This window comes from Sinocyclocheilus grahami, unplaced genomic scaffold (assembly GCF_001515645.1).
Source record: "Sinocyclocheilus grahami isolate Dianchi unplaced genomic scaffold, SAMN03320097.WGS_v1.1 scaffold1314.1, whole genome shotgun sequence".
Taxonomy (NCBI): Eukaryota; Metazoa; Chordata; class Actinopteri; order Cypriniformes; family Cyprinidae; genus Sinocyclocheilus; species Sinocyclocheilus grahami.
This window is the reverse complement of record NW_015506493.1, coordinates 80705-99998: the sequence shown is the minus strand read 5'-3', so window position 1 is coordinate 99998 and position 19294 is coordinate 80705. Positions and strand designations below refer to the sequence as shown.

The window sequence follows — 19294 nt, the reverse complement described above, 5'->3', positions numbered from 1 at the left end:
ATTTTAAGTATTTTGCTTTAAGGCAGGTCAGTTTGTGTGTGCCGTGCATTTACCTTTGTTGTTCGCTTCTCTTTGACTTTGTAAAGACCCAGTGACGAGTGATAGACTTTAAGTATCCAAGGAGCAGCAAAGAACAAACACAACCCCGGATTGACATTCCTCCATGTCTCTTTCTGGGCTTCCTCTGGGCAAAGCTACTGTGTATTGGAGTGTCTGTTGAGTATGTCGAGCCAGTGTCTGTTCTTAGGAGTCTCTGTACGTTGATGTTGCTGTGATGTTGCTGCTGTTTTGGAGACCAGATTGACGTGCATTTATACAACTCCAGATTCCACTTACTCCTCATCCTCAAAGTCCAGTCAAAACAATAAATCATGATTCAAAATCACTTGGGAGGTGACTTTGTATTGCTTAATAGATTTGTTTGTCCTGACTGTGGACACTCTTTAAGGATTGTTTATAAACATATAGTAATATGCAGTAAAAACACTTAAAGGGGTCATATGATGCCGCTAAAAAGAACATTATGTTATGTATTTGGTGTAATGCAATGTGTTTATGTGGTTTAATGTTCAAAAAACACATTATTTTCCACATACTGTACATTATTGTTTCTCCTCTATGCCCCGCCTTTCTGAAACGTGTCGATTGTTACAAAGCTCATCGTTCTGAAAAGCGAGGTGTGCTCTGATTGGCCAGCTATCCAGTGCATTGTGATTGGCTGAATATCTCAAGCGTGTGACGGAAATGTTATGCCCCTACTGTGATTCTGTGTCCCGGCGCGATGAGATAACACCAATAAAACCCATTACAAACGAGGCATTTGTTGCTTCCAGTGGGGACATCATTACTGATTATAATGACTTATACTGTCTTTTTACGCATTGCGTTGCGTATCGCACCACGTAAACATAAAACCATGTCTGCATTTGTGATCGGAGAAACGATAAAAACAACAAGCTCTACACTGCTCAAAACTCGCATTTGAATCATCAGTGGCAAATTCTTTATATAAAAAAAACGTACTTACAGTCTGTGAGTCAGAAGTGCCAGACTGTCCTTGCAAAGTTGGAACTGCCCCACTTTATAGAAACAGCCTTTGAGCACAGACCCATTGTAGTCTACTCTACCAGGATCAGGAAACAGTCCTCCATAAAATGTGCTGCACACATCTGAATATTTGGGTTGAACTGTTCTGGAACAGTGTTGTAAATACAACTTAACCACTGATTTCTAGTCGTGTCCTCTTTTGGAAGGCCAAACTAAGTAGTTTCGCTTTCACAACGAAACATACAGCGCCTTCACAACATGGCGGCGGCGGCAGCAGCAATACTACAACGAGAATAAAAGTTATGCCTTCTTTCTTTGCGTGAACATTTGGGCGGTGTTATGCAAATCTTCCCACACAGTGATGTAGACATGTGGGGCGTGTTTAACTTTTAACTTTTATAGAGAATATCTCTTTGGGTTTGAGACTTTAGTCTTTGCAACTTTAGAGATCTTATCTATGCACGAACAGCTTGTAACACTCCAAAGAGAAAAGAACATTTGAAATTGCATCATATGACCCCTTTAAGTCATCATCATGTGCTCAAGTAGAAGCCACTAGGGACATGAGGAAAAAACATGGTGGACATCAACATCCATGAAAGTACAGGAGGTTGTGGGTCTTTGGGACAGGCTGAGATATTAACCCATGACAGAACTAGTAAGCATAAGTGTAGTAAGTCTAATGCCAGATAATATTAGTGTCAGTGCTTTATTAATGTTTACATTTAGCTACTCAGACTGTCACGTTCTCTCTCCTCACAGAAGTAGTCTTTAATTATCAAAGAAAGGCTTCCACCTAGTGGAGAGGAAGGACGGTGACTATGAGAGTGCTTGTTTCGTCGTTGAAAAGAGGAAGTGTATTTTATATTTGTATAAAGTCTTCTTTTTGAACAACAGAGATTTTGTTATGTTTAAAGCTATAATAGTGCACCATGTAATATCTGTACTTACTTTTTACTAAGTGTCGTCCGATATTGATCCTGTCAGAAAGTGCTGCAGCTCACGTTTCAGAAACGAAAAATGTGTTTGCGCTGGTCTTTTTGGCATCAATTAATTTTCATTGTTTATTCATTTTGCGTAGTAGATTGCTTTTTAACGAAATTAATTTCAGGAAAAAAAATATTCTTACATAAATAGTAGGCTAATTTTAGCAGACAGCTGTTAAAAAACATTGAAACAGAGAGTAAGGACTTATCTGTGAGGCAAATGTATTTAAACAGTTTTATTTATAATGTAGTCACAGCTAAAACAGTGCTCTTCAGCCTTGACTATTCTATCGATAAATCATGGCCTTTCAGGCCTTATCCCAGATAGCACACATACGTCTGCAAGATGTGTCAAAGATCGCTTCACATGGAAAGCATCTGCTGTGTACAAGCATCTGATAGATGTCTTTAATAAGTCAGTTTTACATACATTCGAAATAAACATCTTAAAGACATTTTCTAAACTTCTATTTGACACTTGATAGGAAACGTCCTATAGACATATTGCAGATGAGCAAACACAGTAAAAATGTCTTGCAGATCTATGTCAAATAGACATCTCCGTCATGTATGTGTGCTATCAGGGATTATTTGGTTTTTATTTTATATACTAAATTGCATTTTTCAGCGAAATCCATTTCAAGAAAAATATTCTGCTTCAATAATCATTTTAGCAGACATGATATATAGTTTAAAAACAGTAAAAACGTATTCAAGGACTACACATTTCATTTATCATGTAGTCACTGCTGAAGGGTTACTAGCAATGCTTATTATTCTTGACTATGTTAACAATAAAATATAGCCATTCATCGTTTTAATGCTAACAAACAGAAATGTTATAAAATTATACAGAAGTAATAGAGTATAACAAAACAGATTTCTTGTGTGACCATTTATTCAGACATTCCCCATTAAAACATCAGCATACACCAAACATCACAGAAAGGTTAAGATGTCATCCTCAGGCTGAGATTCTGAAAGCTTCATTTTAAGTCCATAATTTTCTGATGATTCTGATGTGCCTCAGCAATTAATCTGAGCAGACTGGAGATGGTGTGGAGTTATTGGAGAAGTCCTCTGCTGGGTGTGCGCGCTTCTTTCATGTACTCCTTTCATACTTCTCGTCTTTGGCCTTAAAGTAGAATAGAAATACAAGATTGTCTGCCTGGATGAAAACAACCCATTTGTACTGGAAATTTTCATTGGTGAATGAATATTCTTAACTTGACTGATGCATCCAAACAAGCTAGTGATGCTTTAAAAAGACACTGAGCTGAAATTACAAGGTTCAGCTCTTTTTAAAACTAGCAGAAAGACATTGGGTGCATGTAGTACTTCTAGACTCTATGATGGCTTTAAATTTTGAATATAGCTTGAAATTTCTGTTAATACACACCAAGTGTACACTAAAACAATCCCAAGACTGCTGCATTCTATGATCTTCAGGTGAACATCTTCTTCAGTTTAGAGAAAAATCCCCCTTCCTCTTTCTCTGGCTCTTCCTCTCGGCTCTGCCCTGATTCTGAGGTCTGTCCGGCTTGAGAACTACCTGAATAAAACAGATTTAGTAAAACAGCTGAAGGAAATTAAGTTTGAGGTAAATGATTACTTCACATTGATGTTATCTTTGCGTGTATAAAGGTGTGTGTTGATTTACCTTTGGCTGGTCTGGTTACTCCAGTAACAGTTCCTTCCACATCCATCTCATCCTCTGCATAACTTAAGAGCAGCATTCTCTGCCTGCTTGTCAGTTTCCTGTAAATGATCCATGAGGTTCATTAGACACTCACGCTGGATGTGCATATATGCGCACATGTGTCTGCGAATGCCTCTTACTTAGGAATTTTGTTTTTGATATGTACATAATGATCTCCATAACCGAAGCTATTAATGCGTGGGATGCCTTTTCCTACCAGCCTGATCTTCTGGTCTGTCTGAATGCCTGGAGGAATCTGCAGGAAACATATTTCCTTTTAGTCATATTATACTGTGCCAAGGCACAATAAAAGTCCTTTTATTTTCTAACCGCAATGTCGATGGTGCTGTACAGGCCCTGTGCTCTGGCTGTTCCTCCTAAAATCGCCTGCGCTACTGAAATCATCACATCCGAGTGGATATCAGCACCATCACGACGAAACACTGGACTCCTCTGGACCTGCAACACAGGAAGTGAGATACACACACATAAGCTGCTTAGAATAAAATAAGATAGAAAACAATACGTGCTGTTTAAAATGAGAAATTAACAATTAGCAATTTAATAGGACTCATTTACGGAAAAAAATTACCCTAGTGTACATTAATAAGTGTAAAATTTAATAATAGTAATAAAAGGCAGTTTAGCAAACTTAATATATAGAAATAAATTACAAAAATAATATTAAATAACAGATACTAAAAGGTAAAAGTAGTATAATATAAAATGAAATAAAATACAACACTAGTGTAAATTAAAATTAGGTTAAAGTAAAATTAAAGATAATATAGTGTAAAATGTAGAAATGAACAATTAGCTCATTTAATAAATAGGAATTATTTCATGTTTTCTTTGTAAGTTAGAATCATTAAAAGGTACAGAGGAAGTAAAATAGCAATAGAGAAAGTAAACAAATATAACATTTAAAAAATTACTGTAAATAAAAAAACAAATGTAAAATAAAAATAAAATATAGTAATAAAAGCAATGTAAAATTAGAAATTAAGAATTAGCTAATTTAATAAACAGGCATACATAATGAAAAATATTTAAAAAAAAAACACTACTGTAAATAAAAAAGCAAATGTGAAATAAAATGTTAAAAATAAAATTAGCTCATTTAATAAATAGGAATTATTTCATGTTTTCTTTGTAAGTTAGAATCATTAAAAGATACAGAGGAAGTAAAATAACAATAGAGAAAGTAAACAAATATAACATTAAAAAAATTACTGTAAATAAAAAAACAAATGTAAAATAAAAATAAAATATAGTAATAAAAGCAATGTAAAATTAGAAATTAAGAATTAGCTAATTTAATAAACAGGCATACATAATGAAAAATATAATAAAAAACATTCTAAAATAAAAAAAAATAATTTAATAAATAGGAATACATTTTGAGGATAACACTAATTAAGAGTTACTATGTAAAAGTCATAGTAAAGATGAATAAATATATAAGACTAAATATGCAATAAATATTCATAATATGATTAAAATCATAATCATCATAATATGATAATCATACTGTGCCCCCCAAAAAAGTATGTGGACACTTAAGACATGCATTTTATAAAAAACATTACAAAAATATTTCAAAGAGCCTGCCATTTTAAATAAGCTATTTTAATGAAATATATCACATGCACACGTTTCAAGAAAAGCATTTGATAAAAATAAGTTTGTTAGATTTTAAATTCATAAAAATGATAAGATATACTGTTCAAAATTGGACACCTTTCTTTGTGGAACATCCATATTTCATATGATTTTTAAGTGTGATGTTGTGTGTCCAAATATTTTTAATGAGCATCGGAGGTTCTATCTGGAAAGAAAAACTCACTCTGAATGTGATGCAAATGTATTTCTTCCCGACTGGCACCTTAACTGTCTGTCCATCTTCTATACCTGTAACACGTCGACAACTGTCAGTCAGTCTCTCATACGCTCACCTCAGTTCACTCTCTGCACCAATGCAGCTAGAATATACAGTCAGTCATGGACACACACCTGCAGGCACAGGTACCATGACGGTCTGTTTCTGTTTGGTTTGTCCAGTTCCTCGGCACATAATGCAAGGTGTGATGATGATAGAGCCCCGCCCACCACACCGCCTACACGTGGAGCGCATCATAAACGGACCGGTGTTTATAGACTCCTGCATAAAAGAGTAAACTATGCAAAAAATGTAAAGACGATAAGCATGGTTGCTAATACCATTGCTATGGCGTCCTCACTATGCCTGTTCCATTGCAGTAGTGACAATGTGACACTTTAGTTCCCGGTTCATGAGCTTTTCCATCACAGCGTGGACAGGCGTCATCTATGTTGACCGTTATCTCCTTATTCACGCCCTTGGCAGCCTGTGAGAACGTCAGCTCCATCACAAACTACGGAGAGAGAGAGAGAGAGAGAGAGAGAGAGAGAGAGGGTTCATATGGTGGGAGTTTAAAGAGGAACAAACACAATTGAGGGACATTCGTCACTGTGTCTCTCACTTCAGGTGCCTGTTCGAACATGGAGTTGAGGTCGCCGAAGCCACGCCCCCCTGCGAACTCTCCAAAGATCTTCCTGAACAGCTCTTCTGGGTCCACGGTGGCCCCGCCTCTCCAGTACTGGTGCTGCCCCGCCCCACTACCGCCCGGACCGGCAGAACCGTACGTGTCATACTGCTTCCTCTTCAGCTCATCACTGAGGGTCTATACATACAGAACAGCATGCAACACACCTTATTAAAAACCTAGTGAATTTCATGAAAAAAAAGTCCATATTCAGTACAAATTAATAATTGTATTCAGCAAGGATGCATTCAATTGATTAATAATATCTTTAAAAAACATATAATGTTACAAAAGCTTCATGTTTTAAATAAACGCTTTCTATTCATACAAATATTTGGGCTTTCTTCTCGATGCCCCGGTTTCGCCCTCTGAACTTTTTGGTACATCCGTTGAGATGGTGGTCGAAAAGTTCAGGGAGGCGAAGGCGCGCTTAGCGGCCTTCAAAACCGTCTGAGCCCGAACAACCCAGGGGTCCTGGCCCGTCTCGGTGTGAGGATCAGAGACGAGCACAGAAGGCTAGTGTCACGACTCGCGCTACTCCTCCCTCCGCCTGCGGGTAGGGGTAGGAAGTATCGTGGGTCAAAGGGAGGTAGGCAAGACCTGAGGGATGTGATCCAGACAAGGCGTCAGCACTTTCGTCCGGATCAGAGTAATACTTAGGTATCCACTCTTTCCCTCAGGGGGTATAATATATACCCTTTTCTTCCCCTTCTTAATTCCCCTGTAACCTACCATCTCTTCACCTGACCATGGTGGGTGAGTACAATCCATGTCCAAATATATGTATATATGAATATATATGTGTATCTAATGAAACTAGTGGTTGTGTGTTAACCTCTGCTAGTTTCTTTGCAGTGTTTCCCAGGACCTGTGTGTTCTGTCCCTTTTCTAGGAGTTGGATGCCTCGCTCCATGGGCTGTCCTCGTGGTAGTTTGAGCAGTGCTCCCCTTTTTCAAAGGGTTACCTGGAATGAGCAACGTTATCCTCTGAATTCGGAGTTCTCCTCTCACATGAGAAGTTGAGTTCTCTGTTTTTCCAGAGCACCTGGAACCAGCAGCATCAGGTGGATTAGGCCCTTTCTCTGCCTCCCTGATGCGCTGAGCATTTGGCTAGCTTGCAGTATGCTTACCCTTCTGATTTTACAATCATGCTGCAGGTCGAGCCCCCTCTCAGGAGAGCTGGGTTTGTGCTCCCTCAGCCTAGGTAAACTACTGATAGCCGTTCCAGCATTGGAGCATGCTGTAGGTCGAGTAGAGGACGCAGTGTCTCGTTCCCTACTCAGGGAACCATGGTTACATAAGTAACCTGAGAGGTTTTTCAGCGATTCTTTCTGCAGTTTACATCACGCCAGTAGGTGGTGACAGGTGTTTTATGAGCGACTTAATTTTTCTGAAACATTTTAGACGTTTTTAATGGTTACTAATCAGATCGTTCCAAAAATTAACATTTCCATAATGTTTGCAAATAGAACATTCACATAACTTAAAGTGAATGTTAAAACCTAAAGTTTGTTAAACATTTATTTATTTATTTACTGGACGTTTTGAGCGTTCATGAAATGTTCAGAAATGACGTTTTCATAACCTAATAAAACATCATAGCAAAACGTTCTTAGAACATATTTTTGTTAGCTGGAATCCTATTCAGAATTCAACGACTATCAATCAAAAAACGAAACGAGTCTTTATGATAGAATCATCTAATCATGTACGAAATCAATTCGCCCGCCGCTGTGTATTCAGCTGTAAATCCATGTGTGCCTACGCCAAGTTTCCCACATTCACGGTAGTGACAGTAACTATTATTGTTACCATGGTACATTTTTATAAGGGCACTTTACGTCTATTGGCAATTATGTTAGTCAGTTGCATCATCTTTCAACCTTTCTTATATCACTGACATAATGGACAAATACGTGCACTACAGTGTGATATGTCATAGCTGATGTACAAATGCAATATAATAAGCTTGTTCTATTAATAGAGTTATTATAACTACTTTGATCACATAACCAGCTCACCTGGTACCCTGTTCAATGTCACACCTCCTCTGTGCCTCCAGCAGCTTAAATTACCCCCCTTCACATAACTGCGAATCCAAAATATCCTCAGAGCCGCAATATCTGCGTGTCTAAAGGACTTTAAAAGCACACAGGTGCTGCGAAGTCCAGGTAAACTGCTTGACAGCCAGCGTGTGGTAGAGCGAGCACTGGAGGCTGCCATGTTTTACATCGCTCCACGGGCCGGCTGTGCACTGCGCATGCGCATGGACTGGGTTTTCATTTACACCTGCTTTGCGGCTTTTCACCACTAGATGGCGCGATATGAACACTTTGTGGAGTGATCGCAGACGACAAAAGGTTTGATATTTTGTATGTACGTCTTCAACATTAAATGCAAACACTAACTACATGAACCCTATACATCCTAATGTATCATAATACACACAATTCTAAGGTCTCTAAACTGTTAACATGATTAAAACATGAAAAACCTGTTGCCTGCATGCACAATATACAAGCCTACATGTGTTTTGTCATCTAATTGATAGTTTACACATTTTTAAAGGCCGTAAAAGGCCATTTAGAATAATTATAAAAACTTCACCTACGTGTCTTTTTGCCATGAAATCTTTATTAAAATAAATGCATGACAAACTTTTATATTGCTAGTAATATTTCAAGATAAACACTGACTGAACTGCAAACAACTTAGGTTTGCTTGATTACCGGTAGGCCTAATTTTCTGTAGGCCTTTATTATTATTATTATTATTTATTCATTTATTTTTGAAAAATTACTTAAAAATGTGAGTATCAAATATGAAACCTCATGCTTTTGGGGAATGTTAATTTGTACACCCTTTAATCATCATTGTATTAGATTGCATGTTTTTGCCCTTCACAATAAAAACTACAAAGCTTAAGCAAATATCATTATACTAACACTTATTATTGGAATATATAGAGTGAAAACTGATATTTTTTTGTAAGTAGTCTGCTATACTGCTATAAAGATCTCACTGATTTACATTACAAGTTATCTGAATTTAAAATTACTTTTTGGCCATATAAATCAGCATCTGCATAAAAAACGGCATATTTTTGCTTAGTTTGGGTTGGGCCTCTGAATAAAATTGAGATGTTTTTTTCGTCTTGGGAGTATGAGCTCCATATTCTCATTTATCATGCTATATGTATAAAATATGATATTCAAGAAGAAAAAAAAACATATGAAGATTTTTTTTATGTGTAAAGGTTAAATAAACTGTTCCACTAAAATTAGATTTTTCTGGCTATTGTTTCATATATCAGGCTCCATATATACAGGGTTAAAATAAATATATGTAAATACTACAGTACATGCAAAACCCATTTTATAGCCACCAGGAGGATCTATATATAGGTTTACAATATATGTCATCGTGTGCAATTTAAACTCATCATGTAATATAACCTGGGAATCTAAACTACTAATTTTCCCTTAGCAGAGAAATCAAGACCAGAACCAAGACTAAACCCCCTGAGGCCCAGACCAAGACCTCAAGACCATCAAGACATCTCAAGATATGTATCATCTTAACAGTAATGACTTTATTTGTCTTTAAGTATTTAAACATTTCTTTCCCACTGGACAGATTGGAAAACTGCTGCCATAAGTGGCACAGTCAGCTAGTTAAAACTAGCATTTTAACAGTCCTGAGGTTTCTTGAGGAGGGAAAAGGATATTTTGAACAGCATATACTGTATTCATAAACTCTACAATTTCCACAAGTTGCAAGTGTGGTCTAACCCTGGCTCTCTTTAATACAGAGCAGTGCGGTGATGTGGCGAATGGGGTATGGACGGCACTGAGACCCCCTGGTGATGATGTCATAATGACTGTGGCTGATGTCATGATGAGCCTGGTTGCTGGTTGGATGCAGAGGCTTGTATGTGTGGTGAGTTTAACCGCTATCTCTTATGCCACCTCTGCAGGCAGTAATATGCCTGTTTCTGTGAGAAACAGATGTTATATTTGAAATAGAGAATAGTCTCTGTTTGCCTATGTCATCTCTGGGAACCCTGAAAGAGATGTTATTTATTTATTTATTTATTTTTTAAATATGGAAACTCCACTGAGATAATTATGTATATCAAATGCATGTACACAGTTTCTTTGAGTGGGCAGAGGTTCAGACCCAGGCAGTCCATCTCATCCTTCTCTTTTAACGTACAGTAAAAGTTAACAATCCCCACTCACCCTCAGTATTACAAACATGGCTAACATCTGTGTTGAATTAAGAAAATCCCAGTGCTGTATGGCTCTCAACTGCTTTCAGTTATTCCCCTTTGCTCTTTCACACACGTAGACACTCGCTTACTGTTGCACAGTACGACGATCTTCACGTGACGTGCCTCAGATAGACACAGCAATGAATTGCTAACATTGCTAATGGCTAAAATAATAGCACAATCATGTGAAAAGGAAGTGCGCTTAATTGTATTGGATGTGCACTTGTAGTGTACTTCAAATCTTAAAAGTATATTTTAAAAAAAAATTGTACTTGCAGATAATATAATATTAATGACATAAAAGGCCACTTAAGTGTACTTAAAGCTAGAACACTTTAATGACTGTATTTCGTAACAAGTACACTTTTAAAAAGTGAATTTTATTAATGTAAAATTAAAAGTTTAAAAGCTTAAAGTACATTCTAAATCATTGTTTTAAAAATATTTTGTCGTGCTTTAATGAAGTACACTTGTTTTGATGTGTTGCTAATCACATGCAATGTCCTTGATTATAATTTTAACTATAGTGTGTTATTCGATATTACATATAAAGTTACACTCTAAAAAAATGCTTGGTTAAATACGACCCAGTGCTGGGTAAAATAGGGACAAACCCAGCAATTAGGCTGTTTTGACCCAGCGGTTGGGTTAAATGTTTAACCCAACCTTCTGGGTAGTAACCAAACCGCTAATATTCTAAAAATGACATTAGAATATATATTAGTATAATGCTAGTCAGTATATTGAATAGTACACATTAACCATATTTCAAAGGTGTAATTATGGCATAGAAGTAATTATGACATTTGTAATTATGTACTGAAGTCCTACTTAAGTGGGTCAAAAAACACTGTAAAGTTCAGCAAATTGCATTTAATATCAATTTTATCTATGCTACATTTAATTTAATTGCAGTTAATATGCAATTAAGTTTTCAAAAACATTACATTCAGTTCACACTTATATTGTTTTAGAGTATAGGCCTATCATTTCCTTTTTTTTTAAAAGTATGCTAAAGTGTTTTTTTTGCCCGTTTCATCATCCACCATGCCTGAGCATTTAGAAAAGTAATAGCACAGTAAACTCCTTAACAAGCTGCACAATTTAAGATATCATTTATGTCCGTATCACAAATGGTGTGAGTTATGTTATGCACCAAGGTTAAATACTTTTTGTCCAAATATCTGACTCAAGTATAAATACTAGTAATAGTGATAACTGTGTTTGAGCACAAATATGCAATGCGCCCAACCTCATCTAAAAATGCCCTTCAGCTAAAACATGTGATTTATTTGTGGAGCAGGACAGATTGAAAGTTGACTGTGATCAGAAGCTGGTGTGGTAAAGCTGTCACAAAGGAACTTTATTGCGGTAATTGCGTTTCTAGTGTGCCAGGCAAGAGCGGGTATATGTGGGAACCGAGAGGAGCTTGTGAGCTTTCATTAAAATGAGCCCCAAAACTCATTAAAGACCAAGGCATGGTGTTCTTTCACAAGATGATATGCTTGTTCCTTAAACATTGGGCTTTATTATATGGGCTTAAAGCTGAATCATTATTTGCTCTCTGTGTGTGTGTGTGTGTGTGTGTGTGTGTGTGTGTGTGTATGTGTGAATGAATGCATTTCTGATATTCACTTGTATCCACAGTGTATATATGGTGTAGGGGAGGTTGTTTACGCTTGACCCATGGTAGTTAGGTAGCATCTGGTGTTGCTATAATCCCATAATTCTGGCTAAGAACCACCCACTTTGACAGGAAAAGACCTTTGAACTGACATTTAAGTGACCAACCACAGTTTCTTTAGTTCTTATGTGCTGTGGACTAGTTGATACCACAAAATTGTGGGCTAAAAAAAGTGAACTATAGTACAGATAGTAACAGATAGTTTTTTTGTGTGCAATATGCATTAAACTGTGAGTGAACGGTGGCATGAGTGTCCTGAGAAGGAAAGAATCAGAAAGAAAAAAGAGAGAAAGAGGGAGGCAGTGTGGTCATGGAGAAATGAAGGGAGATGCGATCCCAGATATGTCACAAATGATAGACAGCACAGCAGACAAACCTTAATCATAGAGTACATCCCTAACCTCTCAACGTCCATAAAATGGGATTTTCGCAGGCCAAATAACTACAGTCTTGAGGCATGTGTGTGTGTGTGAATCTGTTTCCCATTACTCCCATTTCCCCTCATTCCCAGTTCCAATACTCTTATTGGCTCTGATCACTGCCACATGCAGGTCGAGGGGCAGTAAGAGTAGGGATCAAAGTTCGGAGGTCAGAGGGATGTTGCTCGTTTTCAAGAATTAACCATAATTCAGCATTACAGAGCTATTTTGTAGATTATGTCCTTTCCAACCAGGCCCACACATCGCCCCTGCTTTAAAAACAGGGATTGAGTTACTGAGCATGTATTTATGTACTACAGGAACACATAAAGCTGGGCACCAACCTGATTTAGGGTCACTTTATAATAACTTGATTTGTGTTGGTGATTGTTATGTTTGCATCAATATGCTCTAATAACACATGTTATTTCTACTTTGTTCTAGAGCGTATACAAGAAGAACCGGAGCCGTGGCTGCACTGTTTTTACTCATTTACTCGGCACACTGCAACCACCACAACAACCAACACGGGAGTGCACTCTAGTGGCCATCAGGTATTATAACATCAACTCAAATACATTACAGTGATGATCCTGAAGGAAGTAGGTTAGGTATGGCAAGGTTAAAGTCTTTTGAATGAGTAAAATAACATGAGACTGGGCGGTGAGCAAGGCAGGCATCCTGGACCAAGTCTGGAGAACATTCCTCTAAACAAAAGATGAAGGGGTCACACTATGGTTCAGGCGTCAATAGTTGAGCTTCTTTGCCTTCTTTGTCTCAGATATCCACCTTACCATTCTGATGACCTTGACATTGCCAAGTAGGACATATTCCTGGATCAACATCCATAGAACAACATTCCTTAAACCAAAGGTGTTCATTCCTACTCTTGGAGATCTACCTTGATGCAGAGTTTATGTTTTAAACGAACCCCAGAGTCTTGATCATCTGAAAAGAGCAAGATTGAACCACCCTGGCTATGAAACAATCAAATTTTAGGGATACAAAAAGAGATAGGGTTACAGTCATGGGCGAGAAAGGTCTGTTGTCAATAGTGTATAAATATATCACACAGAAGTCACTTTTAAACCAAGCAGCTTTCTGTTGGTAAATGTAGTGAATCCACGTGACCAACTTGAACCTTTTGTGAAATCTACATGGGGAAATTTTGCCCACGGAAATTTGCTTGAACAATGGTAAATGTAACTATGCAGTTTAGTACCTCTGATTTCAGAGGTCCTTTAAGTTGGGTTAGGGATTGTGTTGCAGGAGTGTTGTGTCTAGACCACCAATAGATGCTGATCCAGGAACTAGGCAAGATCGTCCTGGCCTGCCCTTTCTGTGGCATGTAAACTTAGGATTGTTCTTTACTTCCTACTGAGAAATGGGTAATGCTGATCTAATGCTGGTTAACTGTAGCTTGTATATTAGCATTGCCATGTTGTACACCAGTTAATAAAGCTGGTTGGCCAATGAAGTCAAGTAATCTGATGGGGCCACCAGTGAATCAGCATCCAAAAGTCAATGTATACAGAAGACGGTTAGGGAAAACAGTTTGAGTACATCCATCATTTATTAGGTCTCAAGCTGGATCTTGGGTTTTGTTTTGATGTACTGTAACTTAGTGAATTGTAATTCCTGTGAGAAGAAACAAGTAGGAAAGATAGATCCTGCAGGGTGGAGTGCTTTGGACCTAGTTCATTATCAATATTCAGCCCAGATTTTTTTTCCCATGAGTTTGGAAGCAAACCTACAGCAGATGGATAGACTGTTCAAACAGTCTGTATTGGGGACAGATTCATTAGACCTGCATCAAGTGAGGGTTTTGGTGCAGGCCCAAAAGTTTCTCGATTATAGCAGTTTCAATCAGAGGAACATTGTTTTAGCTAATTGCACAGCAATTACATAGGTTGAACGAAAGCCAGAAGAGGAAACTGTTGCGTCTTGTAGAGACTCGGCTTGTTATACAGAGGAAAAATAAGACACCAGTAGGAGGCAAACATGGAAAATTCTACCAGCAACCAATGATCGGACTGATAGAGCAGCTTTCATAAAGTTTCTCATTACCCATTTTGACTCATTACTCAATTTGCGTCTTGTTTGTCTAAAGACACTGTCATCTACAGTTCCGGAAGGACAAGATTATAATCTTGTTCTAGAGGATTATTAATAAAACACAATAAAACCGGTCAGAGATGTTCAGTTCTTTCCTTTGTGACTCCATTTAGGTTACTTTACCCACAGTATATTCTTGTTATAGGTCAGGCAAGAGCCTTTTTTACTACAATGGGCATTTGACAAACAGTTCCTTTGTTCTCTTTAAACATATAATTAGACGAAAATGCCACAAGACAGAATCAAAGCCAGGGCCATAATTAGGCCAAATGTAAAAGTAGTTTCGCCTCGTCTTGACTGGTTCGTTTCTGGTTCGAAGTGACAGATCCCTAAATCACGGAAAGCTTGTGTGAACCCTGTCTCTTTCTCATCTCTCATGGCTGCCCTCTCGTCTAGAGCCTCTGAAACAATAAACAGTATATTTAGTGACGGTGTGTGGGGTTTGTCAGATTTATGGGCATTACACTTTGAGGAGAGGAGGGAAAACTCACAGCGGGTGAGATTGGTACACTCTGGAACATCTTAAGGAAATTTAAGAGAGATTTCAGAAACACAGTTGGTACTTCAATTAAACACAACTGGGATGTTCAACAAATATCTTTTGAACATTAACGTTTTTCTCTGGTTTTCTTTATCACTGAGTGAGGAGATCATTGATGATGGCACATTCAAAGCAAGATTTTGTAATTCTTTGTTTTTGAGGAAGCAACAAAAGCTAAGAAAAGATGATTCAGAGATGTTCTTCTCAGCCAGGCTGGCCTTGACCTCCAACCCCATAATGCAGGGGAACCCGTGCAGTGTTGCGTTCCCAATGCAGCTTCTTGGTGGCTGGGTAATCTCAGAGGTCGTGCTCCCTGTGGGAACAAGGCTCCCGGGTTCCTCTTTAGGCCAGAGATGACTTGTAAAACATGGCCACAGGAGAGAGATAGGCCACTTTGACCTGACATTAAACTATTCTCAGACCAAGACTAATTTATAATTTAAACCTAACTAGTGTCTGCTTCAAACCTACTTAGTTTTACGCCAGATTTCAGGAGCATTAATGTAGTTAATTCATCTATTCATAGATCTGAGATCTAATTTAAAGGGGTCATATGATGCTGCTAAAAAGAACATTATTTTGTGTATTTGGTCTAATGAAATGTGTTTATGCAGTTTAAGGTTAAAAAACATTATTTTCCACATACTGTACATTATTGTTTCTCCTCTATGCCCCGCCTTTCTGAAACGCGTCGATTTTTACAAAGCTCATCGGTCTGAAAAGCAAGGTGTGCTGTGATTGGCCAGCTATCCAGTGCGTTGTGATTGGCCGAATTCCTCAAGCGTGTTACGGAAATGTTATGTCCCTTACCATACTGTTGATGCCTGCGACAACCACATGTGACGCCCCCGGGCTGGACTCCGCTTCGTCTACGGTGAAAGCCGGTCCGGTCAAAGAGAAAGGAAAAATTGAAATCGCATCATATGACCCATTTAAAAGATCTTAGCTTTTTCAAGGCATCATTCTAACTAAAATGGACCATTAAATGTGAAGATTTGAAAGAGTTTAAACACTTGATATAGGCAAGTGAGCTTGGCTTGATTTCTACAGTGTAATGTTAGCATGTTGCTAAGCTAACAATGTGAAACTCTATTAAGCATAAAAAGACACTTAAAAGACACCAAAATATTAATTTTCTGTTCAAATCTTTTATCTATGCATTATATAATTATCTGCTATCTATTATCAACTCTTCTCTTGACTTCACCATCTTGATTGTTTTGATTCATTAGGCTTGTTGCAGTGCATTTTGGGATGGCATTTCCTGCAGAAGTATACATTTGTCAAAGTCTTAGTTATTGGCCAAAAGAAAGTATCTTAATTTATGATTCTTAACTTTTAGTACACTCTTCCTGATTAAACTCTAAAATCCTGACTAGGCATGCAGCCCACTAAGTTTTGGTGGTTATTATATGTTCTGTAAGGAACATTGTTGCTATTTCAATCATATAAATGCGTCTTTGTGCATGTGTGTGCGTGTGTGTGTGTTCTGCATCTAAGCCTTGTAAACAGCTGAGAGGCCTAACAGACCTTTAATGCAGCTGTCAAAATTCACAACTCCCACAATGCAAACATCACGGTCCAAACCTCTCACACTTGCTGACCATTATTCCCCTGAGCTGTTGTTTTGAAACCCATCACAGAAAAAAGCGAAAATCCAAGAGTCTGCTGGTAATTGCTATGACTGATGATGATTCGTTTTTTACAGCAACATAATTTAAACAGCATTCCTTTTTAGAGTTACTGTTAATTATCTGTGCTCTACAGCCAAGCCGTATAAACCTGTCCTGCACAGTTCAGTCAAATAATGCTCATAAATCTTTTTTTTGGGGGGGGGGAACCTTGGAAGGTAAATTTAGACTTTTTGTCTCAATAAAACATCTTGAATCTGCGTTTTTTCTTATGGTCCATTACTCCACCTTGGCTCTGATCAGCTATACAGCTATAAATGGCATCATCTACACAGATGGAAATAGTGAGCTCAGAGCACTGCAGTTTGGCTATGAGAAAAGCGAGGCTAGACTGTGTGTGTGCGTTCATCTATTTATGCGTGTCCTTATGAAAAATAAGCAATAAAGTTTCTTTGCAGTGTGTGTGTGTGCGCGCGAGAATTATCCTATGCAAATCTTGGTGAACCTTTCTAAAGTTTAGCCTTACATTGGCATGTGAAGCAGATTGGCTCTAAACCTGTTTTTCAAAAACCTGCGTCTTATTTGCTAAGCACCTGCAGTTTATAAAGGCGCTAAATAGCGGTAAAAGGAAATGTCTATTTATATTAAGAGATGATAAATGTGACAATTCATTAGTGTTTAGCACTAATTTCATGGTAGCTGTTTGTAGTGTTACCTGATTTTAATTCATTTAGTGCAGGGATTCAAAAAAAAATTTCTCAGCCTAACCCCTTTGACCCAAGATATTTACTTAAAGTAACCTCTGAGATTTTAAATTAATATTTAAATAATTTATCAACACATTTGCATGTTCACAGTTGTTCTCTGATGTTAGTTAATGGTAACATGCAGGTAAACAAAACAAAAAAAAATTTAAAATGTAAGTTTTGATTTAAAATGTAAATTATAAAATTCTAATATTTGTTTTTATATAAAATAAAAGATAATTATAAGTGAATTGATTTCTTAATTTTTTTTTGTTAAATTAGTAGCTTAGACGCACATTTTTGCACAACTTCATGAATTCACCGTTTCTTTCTCTTATTTCACTTTGTGTTTCATGTCTTTGCCTTATTTTGTTAATGAGCTGGAACATTGCATTTACAGCTGGTCATTTTCATGACAGCGAAAGGTGTGAGATCATAGAAGAAAGTGTTGAAGGAAAGGAGGACAAAGGGAGCGAGTAAATGCCTGGAGTCACAGGGGTTCATTGTTCAGTTCTGTTGAAACAGCTGTGCTGTTAGTTTTGAAGAGTCCAGTTGTACGGCAACCTATGATTTTTAGTCGTCTTATTGGAATAACGACTGAGGAAAGGTTTATACATACAGACTGCATACACATGCTCACACAATCGCATAGACGTGCATGTACGTGTCCTGTGACATTAAATATGGGGCAGGACACTTTCCTGAAAAACATCAGTTTCCACCTCTTTATGTTTGAGCTTCTGTCTTTCAGAGCCAGAAACATAATGTGCATAATTCAGTTCGCTGTCATTGTCATCTTATGTTTTGAACCTGGGCAAACCCAGGTTAGCTTTTCCCAGTCGAAATGAGGACTCTACTGTTCAAGTTAAATGCAGCAACACAAACATATCAGCAAATTTACAGAAGACTTTGTTTGTGAACACACAGTTGTTCTTCCTCTTCCCAAAGTTGTAAAAAGACAGTGGGGCCTGGCCATAGATATTCACATATATCATCATTGCTTTTATGTTGCTTTTGTTCAAACATTTCTTTATTTGCTGTCACATTTATACCTTTGTACATTCTGAGTTTTATTGGCTGAGTTTTTGCCAGTGTAATTGAGAACGTGTTTGCTGACTGTAATGTGTGGAGAGTCAAACATCGTTTTCTCGTTGGTGTATCTGTGTGTATGTGTTAACAGATTTACTGTATGTTTGTTTTAAAGAAAAAAATTGTGTAGGCAAAGAACAGCACTTCCTTTTAACCTGCGCTGTGAAACATCAGTAAAAGAGTATCATATAGTGCTATATTTACTGGACTATTTCATAGCGCTATAGCATTCACCTTCTTCTATGGTCAGTTTTTACTTTCCTGTCAAATACTTTCGGATCTTTTACTGTAAATGAATTATTGTTATAATTTCGTTATCAGAGTCTTAACTGAATACCCTTAAGCACCCATAAATCTAATGTAATTTTGTCTTTTTTTCCTGTATGAGTATTTTGTATAGTCCATAGTTAGTGTATTACCTGTCCTTGTTTTCATTTTGTAGTCAAATACTTTTGATACTGAGGTAAATAAATGATATTATAGTTCAAGTTGTTTAAATAA

At 37.4% G+C, this 19294-nt stretch overlaps 1 protein-coding gene across 1 annotated transcript; it reads right to left on the bottom strand.

Annotated features, from left to right (window-relative positions):
- Window positions 1-2831: 2831 nt before the first annotated feature.
- On the bottom strand, window positions 2832-7209 carry dnaja3b (DnaJ heat shock protein family (Hsp40) member A3b). Its single transcript, XM_016255118.1, has 10 exons — window positions 7132-7209; window positions 6234-6434; window positions 5973-6125; window positions 5746-5893; window positions 5579-5643; window positions 4063-4191; window positions 3873-3988; window positions 3694-3791; window positions 3433-3585; window positions 2832-3168 (listed from the first exon to the last, which is right to left on the bottom strand). Exons 1-9 carry the CDS (start codon window positions 7207-7209, stop codon window positions 3479-3481), a joined length of 1095 nt encoding a protein of 364 aa, XP_016110604.1. The 3' UTR covers window positions 2832-3168; window positions 3433-3478.
- Window positions 7210-19294: the final 12085 nt, after the last annotated feature.

Bases quoted from the DNA above. Each gene is read 5' to 3' on its own strand.
- dnaja3b (XM_016255118.1), bottom strand. From the start codon at position 7,209: ATGGAGCGAGGCATCCAACTCCTAGAAAAGGGACAGAACACACAGGTC. The intron at 6,435-7,131 runs GTTAACACACAA...CTGTATGTATAG, and splicing joins CTGCAAAGAAACTAGCAGAG to ACCCTCAGTGATGAGCTGAA. The intron at 3,586-3,693 runs GTAAATCAACAC...TGTTTTATTCAG, and splicing joins AGTAACCAGACCAGCCAAAG to GTAGTTCTCAAGCCGGACAG.